The 11,770-nt window shown below is 45.1% G+C and overlaps 1 protein-coding gene across 4 annotated transcripts in view; it reads right to left on the reverse strand.

Moving 5' to 3' along the window:
* LOC143481074 (cysteine-rich motor neuron 1 protein) overlaps positions 1–11,183 on the reverse strand; it is a 38,717-nt gene extending 27,534 nt beyond the window's left edge. For 2 of the 4 annotated variants that reach the window (XM_076979019.1, XM_076979016.1), the window contains exons 1-2: positions 10,487–11,183; positions 5,926–6,078 (exon numbers count right to left, since the gene is read on the reverse strand). In XM_076979019.1, coding sequence (XP_076835134.1) covers positions 5,926–6,078; positions 10,487–10,784 — 451 coding nt within the window. In that variant the 5' untranslated portion in view covers positions 10,785–11,183. The remainder of the gene's footprint in view (positions 1–5,925; positions 6,079–10,486) is intronic. The other 2 variants (XM_076979017.1, XM_076979018.1) reach the window with 2 other exon arrangements.
* Between the last annotated feature and the right edge of the window lie 587 nt (positions 11,184–11,770).

Below are 11,770 nucleotides of genomic sequence, written 5' to 3' on the forward strand. Positions count from 1 at the left end.
AGCCCACAATAGGCGCAGTGTTCAGAGACTGACTCTGGACGCCAGTCAGCCACGAACAAAGCTGTCTCAGTGCAGCTGCTCTCGCCTGGGCCTTTCGGGCCAAGGACCCACGTTTTATATAGTTTGTACTGGCGAAAACAGAAACACAGAGGTCAGGTACTGGCGTGTGCTTTTGGGCAGTCAGTGCACTGGTGGACAGGTGCTATTTGGGAGGGACCGTTGATAAGGGCTGATGGTAATGTCTTCAAGATGTTCTAGAAAGATACAGATGTTATATCTTTGTGTGTGTGTGTGTGTGTGTGTGTGTGTGTGTGTGCGCGCATCAAGTGGGAAACACTAGATTTCAGATGTGAGCGGAGTCCCTGTGAAGTGAAGGACAGGGGGACAGTGGACGGTCCAGAAAGACACACACATCTCATCAGCTCATCACTGGGTCACTTAAAAGATGAAAAGTGTGACCTTATACTGAACTAGAGCTGAGGTTTGTGTGTGTGTGTGTGTGTGTGTGTGTGTGTGCGCGTGCGCGTGCGCGCATGCCTGTGTGAGTGGCAGTGCTTGAGTGCATCTGCTTGTGCTTAGTCTGTTCTAATCCCAGAAATATTTGGGGATGAAATGTATACCAGGATATTGGTCTGAAAATGATGTTTGTGTGTATAGCTGTGGGTAAATGCATCTGCTTATCTTATTCTGTTCTAATCCTAGACCATTTCAGAGTGTATCTTGGCATGCGTGTGAGTGTGTGTGCCTGTTTGGGTTCACAGTGGAAAACACACCCTTCCCTTCTTTGTCAGACCCAGTGTGGTGGAGGGGGACCTGTGCCCTTATCACGCTGAAGGCTTGAGCACTGTGCCCTGTAGACTAAAGGAAAGGTCTCTGTGCTGCTCTCTGAGACGTACACGGCGGGAGCCACACAGTCAAGACACAACATTGATGGTCGCTGTCCGTTCACTGTTCCTTAAGTGAACATTCCCAACCTACGCAAAAGCCAGTTTAGAAAGGACATGTGTGTTCAAGCTTGAATCTTTGATTAGTTTAGCTTTGCCTTAACTCTGGAAAATATTTCTGAAATCAATTTTCTCTAACCACCACAGGTCGAAGTTATAGTGATAGCTATTGTAGAATATGATATTACATACATAACCATACTAGCTGTCTAAATGTCAACAATTTGTATCACCCCCCATTACATTAGAGCTATTACAGAGTTAATGATGAGAGAATAAGTGGCACCTCCACCCTCTAAAGCATGAGAACAAGACATAAAGACAAAGAGACAATAAATGATAGATGAATAGCCAGTGTACCCGACACACACACACACACACACACACACACACACACACACACACACACACACACACACACACACACACACACACACACACACACACACACACACACACACACACAATGGCAAGCCCTTCAGCAGACAATCTGGAAAGCCAAGGCTGAACGCCTCGGTGTACTTTTGCCAGGCAGCAGCCGTCTGGAGAGCAACAGACACACCACAAAAGAGGCCAACCATGCAGAACTAATGAAGCGTGTGAGGAGAGAGAGAGAGAGAGAGAGAGAGAGAGAGAGAGAGAGAGAGAGAGAGAGAGAGGGAGGGAGAGACCAAGAGAAACTTGGAATTCCAGTCTGTGGTAGAGCTGCTGGCTGTGCCAGTTTACAGCATGGCATCACCATGATGTCGTTCAAGCACTGCGGCGTACGGTGTTGTACCCTCTGTTCGCCTGGAAAGGCTTCAACACAGTCAGGACTGTAAATCAGTAACATATTGGAAATTATATTCAGACATGATATGCATGCAAGCTGGAGTATCATCTTTCTATTCTACAGTGGAATTGTAAGAATGCTAAGAATTACGTATTTTAACCATATGTGCTCTCTACTCAAAGTTAATATACGCAGTATGTGCATAATGTGCATCACGTATTTGATCTAAAGTTGGGCTGCCTCTGTTTCAGGAACTTGGTGTATTGTCACAGGAGAGGGGGATGGAGGTTTTCATACTGCCAAAGCCCTATTTTCAGTGCCATGGCTATTGCAAATGCCAAAACACAAGGAAGCCAAGCAAAACCTTCCAAACCATTCTCCCTATTAGTAAACCCTTTAGAAAGATTTAGCTTGACAGTGTAGGAACCGTGCCATGGAATAAGAGTCGAGAGTGCCCTTCGTATTGCAGTGGTGTGTGGCAGCACCCTAACACTACACGGCTGAGATGAAGCACAGCATGTGGTGTGAGAACACCGGTTATAAGCTTTAGGTAAAAACCTTGGGTTCCCTCACACCACATGGGCTGTAGTTTCACCAGTAATTGGGCATTGAGTTCATTAAGTAAATGGGCCAGAACGAAAGGAGGGAGCAACACAAACGGGTCTCATCCGGACACCATCGCCTCAATTTCATCAGCTAAAAGTTAACCAGAATGCTGTGGGAGCTTGTCTCATGAGTGCACTTCTCTCTAGTTTCCTTTCTTTTGCTTCTTTTTAGGTTCGACAGCTTAGTTACATTTTTACAATATATTAAGTACTAAATTCATACTAATATACACATACTGCTAAATCCTAAATCAGAATGACTTAAAATGTGTCCAGTAAAGACCTTAATAATCAAGGTTTGGGCGGGAGTGGGGGGTGTCTTGGTCTGAAAAAAAAATGGCTGTGGTAAATCAAACTGACAAAAGCATGGACTTCATTTCAGGGGCTTGTTGTCTTCCCCCACCTCCCATATTCTAAAAGCAGTCTCCCCCTATATGCCCCAGCTGATCACAGAGCTATTAACCTCCTGCCAGCCTCCATGACTCTTGGAGACCGGATTTCATGGTTTAACCACTACTACTTTATCACACTGTTATGTCAAATAGAGTAATTTTACTTTAATGTATGGCAAACCATATTTCTGTTGTGGCTATGAGGTGTTTTACATTTGTTAGGCAGTGACAGTGGGTGCCTTGTTTGGATTAATCTCTCTTCAGTAAAACTCCAGGGAAAATCACATTTAATAACGTAATTTGATTACTACACAGCATCCAGGTTAAAACCATTATCTACAATGTTCTCCTTCGGTTGGGCCAGTTAGTACAGCCTGTCGGGCGAATCTGTTTTTATTCTGAGGGATTGAGCAGAGGGCCGTGGTTCACTGACATGACTGGGCACGTCCTACCCACTAAAACAGCTTCAACGACTCAGAGAGGGGAACACAAATGCTGAATTTTTTAAGACTCAATAAATTATCAGGAAGTGCATGTGTATTACCCATTGGAGGCAGCTCAAAAAACATTTGTTTGAAGTAAAGCCAAACTTAATAGCACCTTGGGGCAGTTAAATCCATACGTGCTATTTGTTATCTGTTTAAGGTCTTAGCTCATTTTTAGAATCCCTGTTTCTAACTGGAGAATAACATGTCCTTCCACCACTTGTTTATTCATTCAGAAATGCTCAGTATCCATGTGCTCACCATACATCGTGCCTTGGGGAGACCAGTCATCATAACATGATTCATATGCCAGCCAAACCAGGACCGCGTGTGTGTGCGCGTGTGTGTGCGCGTGTGTGTGTGTGTGTATCTCACCAGAGAAGATACTATGTAAAGCAGATATTAAAGGTGGTACACCTACTCTCATAAACAACATACAAGTCACTGCATGAAAAGAAAACATTTGCTACGAAGGCAAATTGACCCAGTTTACTGTAAATCATCACTCACAGCTGTTTTCAGTTCCCTTCTTGTGTCCAGTGAACACTGACTGACAGACCATTCAACACTTCATACCATCTGATGAGGACATTTGGTGCCTGTAAATGTGTTAATTATGCAATGTAAGTACTTTGGTGCTGATAGCAGATAGCTACATTTCTGGTTTGTCAAACTCACAAACAAGTTAATCCTTACCAGATGTGTGTACACAAACACACACACACTCGCACACATGCACACGCGCACACACCAACAGACAGCTCTCTGCTCAGTTTAATCGTAGCTGGTCGGAAATGGGCGTATGTCCCTGAAAACAAAACAGCTATAATGACAGATTTCTCAGATGTCTCTCGCATTTTAAAAGGAGCGCTGATCATGGGAAAGTACATATTTTGTAATTATGACAGCAGGGTGTAATGATTTGTTCTGCTGCCTTAAAGAGTATGAAAACTTCAATTCCCACAAGCACTCAGAGCCTTATTACATATACTGTTCTTTACAAATATTAAAACACATAGCCAGAGGGCAAACCCACTCACTGCCGCTACTTCTCAGTGCTTAATAGGCTAAACATGTCATTGTGGTAGGCTTTCAGTTACATTATGCTCAGCTATGTAACAGGTCAATATCAACAACATTGCTTATAATTAACATTACAGTCAGGGAAAAAATTCTCAAGACACAAAAATTAATTGGGTGTTGACAGAAGAAAAATGGCCCAGCCGTCCAAACTAATGATGCAATACAGTAAACTGCACTGCGCAGACATCTCAGGAAAGGCCTGACATTTGAAAGCCTCGTCAACATGTATGCGTAACCTGATAGGAAGTTTTTCCAGGCCCATGCGCAACACCTTTCACTGATGTGTAATATATCCTGAAGGTACAGGACATACAGTCGGGGCGTGCGCTAAGCTCCAGGAATGCTCCTCAAGGCTAAGGCAAATGAGCCGGGCTGTGTCTCAATCCACAGCTTGAGGCGCTCCATCACATCAAGAACCCCCCCCAACTGAATGCTGTTTCCTGACCGCATGCAATGCCGCCAACACACACGCATAATCCTGCCAGTACAAACACGCACTACCCGACGTGCCGCTATGTGAATAGACCCAGTACGGTTTGGACCAGCGTGTGGTCCGTCTGCTTCATTAGCTGGGCCCAGGGCTCGTACACCCGGACACGGGGCTTTACCCTGGCCCTGATGTTGGACTCCTCGCACACCTCCAGGACACGTGATGTGCAGACAGGAGGAACCGACATTCCCACATGGTTTGGCTACCGTTCCTCACACTACTGGCCTGCTAGTCATGCTTCTGCCTCGGCTGCCTTGAGGACGCACTAGTGGGCAATTAGTGATTAGTGCTGTGGTTAAAATCCTGTGGTTAGTCAAATGTATGCAAAACGTGCTCTAGCACAACGTCTTGTTTGGATACGTTTTTGCCTCTTTAATCCCTAATGAACACAATTGTATGAAGAAGGATCTTGATTGTAGATTAGAGGTTCGATGACTATGGGGTGCTGTAGAGACAATAATGGATGACATCCATCTGGAGCTTAAACACACAATTCATCAGCTTCAGTCTTTCATGAGAATAGAATGTCCACGTGTGGTTCTGCTCATCTCATCAAGATGTTGGTAACAGAACATGGCCGGGTTACGTGCTGCTAGCTGGCATTGTCTGAGGCTGGCGTACGTGAACTGCGACTGACAGTGGGAGGAGCATGCAGGGTGGGAGGAGCATGCAGGGTGGGAGGAGCATGCAGGGTGGGAGGAGCATGCAGGGTGGGAGGAGCATGCAGGGTGGGAGGGAGCCCCAGGCCCCTGGACCTGCTGTCCCGCTCCCTCCGCAGGGCCCCTGAGAGAGTGGGGAAACAGACACGGAGAGAAAAAAGGGGACAGAGAGACAGAGAGGAAGAAAGACAGAGAGCAAAGCAGAGACAGGGGATGTTCACGAACGTAGGCGACGAACAGATGGATGAACTCCTCGGAGGGGCCGAACACTTTCGGATCCACTGCTCTGCAGTCTACATCATGACCTAGCCCATCTGCCCTCTACATTTACAGGGTAAGTTGGATGAGGCGTGCTAACATAGCAGAGCAAGAGGGGCAGGACTGATCAGCGCTGTAAACCTCCACCCACACTCTCCAGCACCACCGCTGATGGCCACACACCCAGCCAGCATCCACCCTCCAGTCTCCCACTGCAGCAGAGCTGCACCACCCCACCTGTTCTGGAGGCACGGACACACTCCTCCATGCTGGGGAAGCTGAAGGAGGCGGAGCAGGAGAGCATGGCCGCGCAAACACACTCCCCGTCCACGAGGTCACACCCGGTCACCAGCGGGCACCGCTCATCTGTCTCCGCACCATCCGTGAGCCCTGTGGAAAAAGACAACGGTGTTGCCATGGAGCTTGCGATCATTTCACTTCTCTATGCGTGTCAGCCGTCTGTGTGCTGTGTTTGCGTTCGCTGTGTCGTTCAGGGGCCCCACTGCGCCGTGACCCACGCTGCGGCCCCCAGCGTCTCGGCGCTGGCGTCCCGGGGTGCGGGAGGCAGACGCAGAGACATGAGCACAGGTGGGTCATAACAGAACCCATTCACTCTCCTGCAGGGACCTCAGTAACGTTCTGAGCAAATCGTACCCTTTGTTTTAAAGAAGGTGCTTTACTCTTTCTCAAATACATTTGTGAGTGCAAATTCATCCGCTACATTCGTCTATGTTCATCCTGGTTCATTTTAGTTTAGCTCTTGCTGTCGCCATGACCTTGGCGTGTGTACTTAGCCTGCAGGATAACAGGAAGTGGGCTGACGAGCAGTGCACGTGTAGGACTCGGGAACCTAAATCCCTCCGCTATGATGTGTGACAATTTAGGAAACATATGAAAAGTATATATATTCTTTTCTCACTAATTGCTCACCCAATTGCAATGTAAATATTGTGAAAAGTAAAATGTGTAGTTATGTTCGTCAAGCGTTCCAGAATATTTCCACAAATGATCACCAAATCCACTATGACACTTCTTCCACTTATAAGCACAATTTCTATCCAATATTAAAAACCAGATGTACATAGTTGTCACATGGCATAGTAACTCAGTATTGTTAGTTACAAGCCATGTTGTTCAACATCTTGTGATTGGTGGAATATTGACCCCACCAAACCCCACTTTTGGACATATTTATTTGGTGTTTCTAAGTGCTGTCTAAATCAGGCTGTGATTTTGCAGTTCTATTTTGATATATATGTTATCAAAGATTTTGTCCCATGCAAACAATGTAGTGGAATGTTCCTGAAGAAAAATAAACCTGGGAGGAAGGTTCCTGAGGTCAAATTCAGGTCACACTCATACACTTTACGTTCTAGAAGTATGTTTGTACATTCATGAAGTGCAATAACGAATTGATTAACAGTAACGATAATGAATAAGTAACATACTTTGTACATTTTAATTGCTCTATCAAAAGTCCATGCATGATAGAAAAGCTCTATAAATAGATTTGAATCGCTAAAAGTTTGAAACAATAATGGTTTTGTGGTCCAGTGATTCAATGAAATGCTTGTTAGACAACTATGCAAACCTACTACTGACAGCTGCCTCCTTTCACTTTCACTTCCTTCGTAAGTAAGGGTCTTTCTCGTAGTGTCTATCACTCTTCTACCTTTCCCCATCCACCTGCTCTTTTCCTTTCCTTCTTCCAGTGTCCTCCCACTGGGGAAGGGCCCCATAGATGGCCAGGGTTATGCCTGCATACAAGTAAACCAGAACCAGACTACAGCCTCTCTCCTCTCACCTCCTGTCCTGGCATGGCTCTCAAAACCCACACCAAACAACACAAAAGAGCCCAACCACATAGCAGCAGAACATGAACAACAACGCTGATGGAACATCTCTGAGTCCCTCTGGGAGCCACAGATCTAAGAACAGCCAGTTTAAGGCCCCAAGGCCTTTCAACATTTGAGAGGTACAGCAGAACTAATGCCATGATCTAGTGTCAGCTGTTTGCTAAAGAGGTGATACTTGTGTTATTATATCTACAACAAAAAAACAGAATAGGCTACACAGTGCACCTTCATGCTCATTTGGGGGAACATGTTTATTCATTCAGAAGTCTTATATCCAGGTCTTTCATTAAGACATTGGTCAGCTGACGGCAACTGATTTGTTCTGAAGTGTTGAAGTTATTACTGGAAATAGTGTGCACGTGCAAACACACTAATTTGCAAACAAGGTTTGCATGGGAGCAAAGGCCAAACTCTTTCTGGACACTCTCCAGAGTGTTCAACGGAGTGGCTCGCAACACCCTGAAGTTTCACTTTTCCAGAAAGCATGGGCGGTAGGGGGGGGGAGCCACAGCTGTTTAGGGGCGGGGTCTTTACACTTCTGGGTGTAGGACATTTGGTGATCAGACAGACGCACGTCTATTGAGCGGCAGCCCACGGCTCTCTTCAGACAGACACACTGGTAGGGAGAGACAAGTGAGCCTTTCACCCTCGCCGCTGGCCAGTCGAGACAGAATTTTCCTTCTTATTTCCTGTCACCTCAAAATGATCTGCACCCCCAGCGTTTTTTCCATCTGGACATTTCCTGTGAGGACATTTTCATTTTTTCACACAGCTCCTGGACGGGTTTGTACAGCCGGGTGGCCACAATGACAGGGTTGTTCAATAGCTAAGTCGTCTGCTTAGTTGTCTGGCTGATAGCATAACTAAAGAGGAAGTCTTTGAAACATTAGATAATGCTGGACTACAAAGACCTAAACAGGCACTTCCCCACAAGCCTGAGAAAGAAGTGGACACTTCATTCCTTCAAAGACCCCTGAAAGAGATGATGGGGAGATGTGCACTGAAGAAAGACTTGATCTTGCTGGCTGACCTAGGCCAGTTGTTATTTAGAAATAATATTTATGTTACATAATTAGTGTATATGCATACACTGCAAAACTATGTTTTGTTAAATGAATCTATTTAGATCCAGTGATAAAAAATACCATGTCTATGATGACACTAGATCACCACTGTGTAGAGAAAAGAAAATATATGGTTATAATACACCAACAAGCTAGGATGGTAAATTGTTCAAAAGTCAAAAGGGTCTGCAAATGAAGACAACGTGTAAAAATGCAAGACATCATCCTCCTAATTTATTCTCCTTTTATTTTCAGATCTTCATTAGTCTGGTCTAATCATCAACAGAATAGAAATGACTTCATTTATTTAAATAGCTCTGAGATGAGAGGAGTAGTTAATGGATCCTATCATACATAACGGATTAGCATGATGATGCTTCAGTTGCTTGCAATCAGACACTGGATGTTGATTAATACACTTCATCAGGCTTTCCTCGGTAATCTGTAAGATCCTAAAGTCCTAATGTCACCTGTACATTCTTGAGTCAAAGGTTATTTCCTGTGACCTCCTCCCCCCACACATGCACACAAACACTCACACCAAATGTACACACACACACACACACACACACACACACACACACACACACACACACACACAAAGCCTCTGGCCAAGCATCAGTAAAGCCACAATTCAAATCAAGTGGACATATTTTCATAGAAACCGTTGACTAAAAAAACATAATCAACGGCAAACTGAGAACTTGCTGCCTCTCATGACTGAAGGAATGAGACTGAACGACAATGAGTGAGAAGAGAGAGAGAAAGAGAGAGATGGAGAAAAAACAGCAAAAGAGTATGTAGTCAAAAGTGTAGTGGATGTTGACTCCCATACAGTGTTGTGGGCAACCCTATCAATTTGAAGCCCATTTCAGTGCAATCACAGAGGCCATTAACTCTTTGACTAAGTCAAAGTAGCTAATTTACAAAGGGCAGCAACAGGTCCAAAGAGGTCACCAGGAGGTCAGGATTAACCTCCACCCCTCCTCTTCTAAATAGGACCCAATCAAGGACATTGTCCCTAGGGACAACCAAGAACCAGAGACAACCACCCCTACCGCACCCTCTCCCAGGCCTCTCAGAATGATGTCGAGGCAGGGATAAAGAGCTCCGGATCTTTCTGGGAGGCTCACCTCTGCTTATTCTCACTATTTAATGGCAGAGTCCGGAGCAATCCACATGTTTAGGTCAGGAGAAAGTCCAGACCAAGGCTGGCATTTTGGAGTCTCGAACCAAAGTCCTACAACCTAACGAAAGTGGGCGGTGCCACAACGCCATTGATACAGTTTGCTTGGTGTGTGAAATTCACTGCTGCCTGTCTGCTTTCGGGAAACAAACTATCAACACGTACCATTTTAATATTTCTAAAGTTCTGTCCCTGACTTATAATTAAAACTACTTTACTGTGCCCAAATATAACGTACAATTTGTCACCACGTGTTTCAAGATTTCATAGTCAAAATATAGGGTAAGTAAGCCGTGTATTTTTATGGTTTGTTGTAATTTAGGGGATCACTAGAGATTAACTCAACTGTAATAATTTGAGCAGAGCTGCCAAACTGTATAAACGTGTCCAGACATCGCGGGAAAACGCAGCAGTGAACGTCTAGTTAACCTGGACCCAGAACCGCGTGGACACTGGGCTCTCAGCGGAACCATGGACTCACTTGGCACAGATCGACGCTTAACGAGCCAAGACGAAGGCATCGTTACGCCATGCTGATTCAGCACCTCCATTTAAGACACCTTCAATTACAACTCATCAAAATCATAAACGATTCATGCGTTTTTTATTGGCTTTTATTTGAATGCTTTTAACATTAACACATCACAAACATCGCCATGGGACATTACATTTATCTTATCTTTTACACTCACCTTTGCATACTCCTATCTCGGGGATCGATACCACACCTGTCCGGTTGACGGCAGCGCAGGTGAGTCCCGAACCACAATAGCCGAGTGTCCAGTCTGGGCCACCGCAGGACTCCAGTTCCATCCGCGTGCACTGGTCGCAGCATCCGCACGGGTCTCTGGCTAGCGCGCGCGCGTCCTCGCAGGCTCGCGGGGCGACGTTGGTGCACGACCGGCGCGCACATGGCGTGCATTCGGACGCCACAAGCACTCGCAACAAAACGGAGAAATTGAAAAAGGCGAACAGGCACTTGCTGTTCATACTAGTGCGCGCAGGTACACCGCTAAGATAAAGGGATACAATTCTTACCCAAGTCACTTTGAAAGAAGCGGAGTACAGGACCCCCTACTTCTTTAAGTTTCTCTTGAAATTTTTAGTTTCCCACCGCAGCGTTTCCAAGTTAAACACGTACTGGAAAATAGATCTGTATGGAAAAAGATAAAACAAGATGCTAGATGCGCGTTTTGCTGTTCCAGACTCTGCAGCGGCATTAGAATCCTCTTTGAGATGGTTCAACGTCTCCTTCTAAAGTTTGTGCAATGTTTTTAAAATGTTCGCAGAAGTTGTACCCATTCGCCAATCTAAATAAGCGCTGAGTCGAGATGCTGGAGCGGACCACGCGACGGTCTGCACAACACGGGGATGCAATCTGAAACTCACACTGACATTACAGGGGTGTAGAAATTGGAGGCGCCCCCTCCTCTTGACTGACGTGTTCTCCATCCATTTACAAGTGGCGAGGAGAGGGCGTTTTTAGGCCAGTAACCGGAGGTGGGTGCGCAAAGACTAGTTCATTTATTTGATTGCGCAATCCAGTTTCTTTCATTTGATAAATCAACCGTTTGAACTAAAGTAAATGTTAATAAACTTTACCTACCAACAGAACCACCAAATACAACCTTTAGATCCAGAAAAAACATTTAGATCTAGAATTTTATGGATCCAGAAAATTATTTTCTATTTTTCATCCAGAAAAAGAAAACACATGTAATTTGTCTTTCATCTGGTTGTAATAGAACTTTATATCTGTCAGAGCAATCACTTTGTAGTCTTCCAGATTGTAGTAATAATCTTCCAGATTGTAGCAGTAATCTTCCAGATTATAGTTGCAGCGTTCCAGATTTCCTCATTCTGAACTGACTGCTGCATTTCCCAGAACTGGTGTTGTTTCACAGAATTTTCTTTCATTCTGACTAGACTATAATCTGAACAGAACCTCATAGGTGGAGATCTCAAAAACTATTTTT

The sequence above is a fragment of the Brachyhypopomus gauderio genome, chromosome 17, assembly GCF_052324685.1.
Source record: "Brachyhypopomus gauderio isolate BG-103 chromosome 17, BGAUD_0.2, whole genome shotgun sequence".
In the NCBI taxonomy this organism is placed as follows: domain Eukaryota; kingdom Metazoa; phylum Chordata; class Actinopteri; order Gymnotiformes; family Hypopomidae; genus Brachyhypopomus; species Brachyhypopomus gauderio.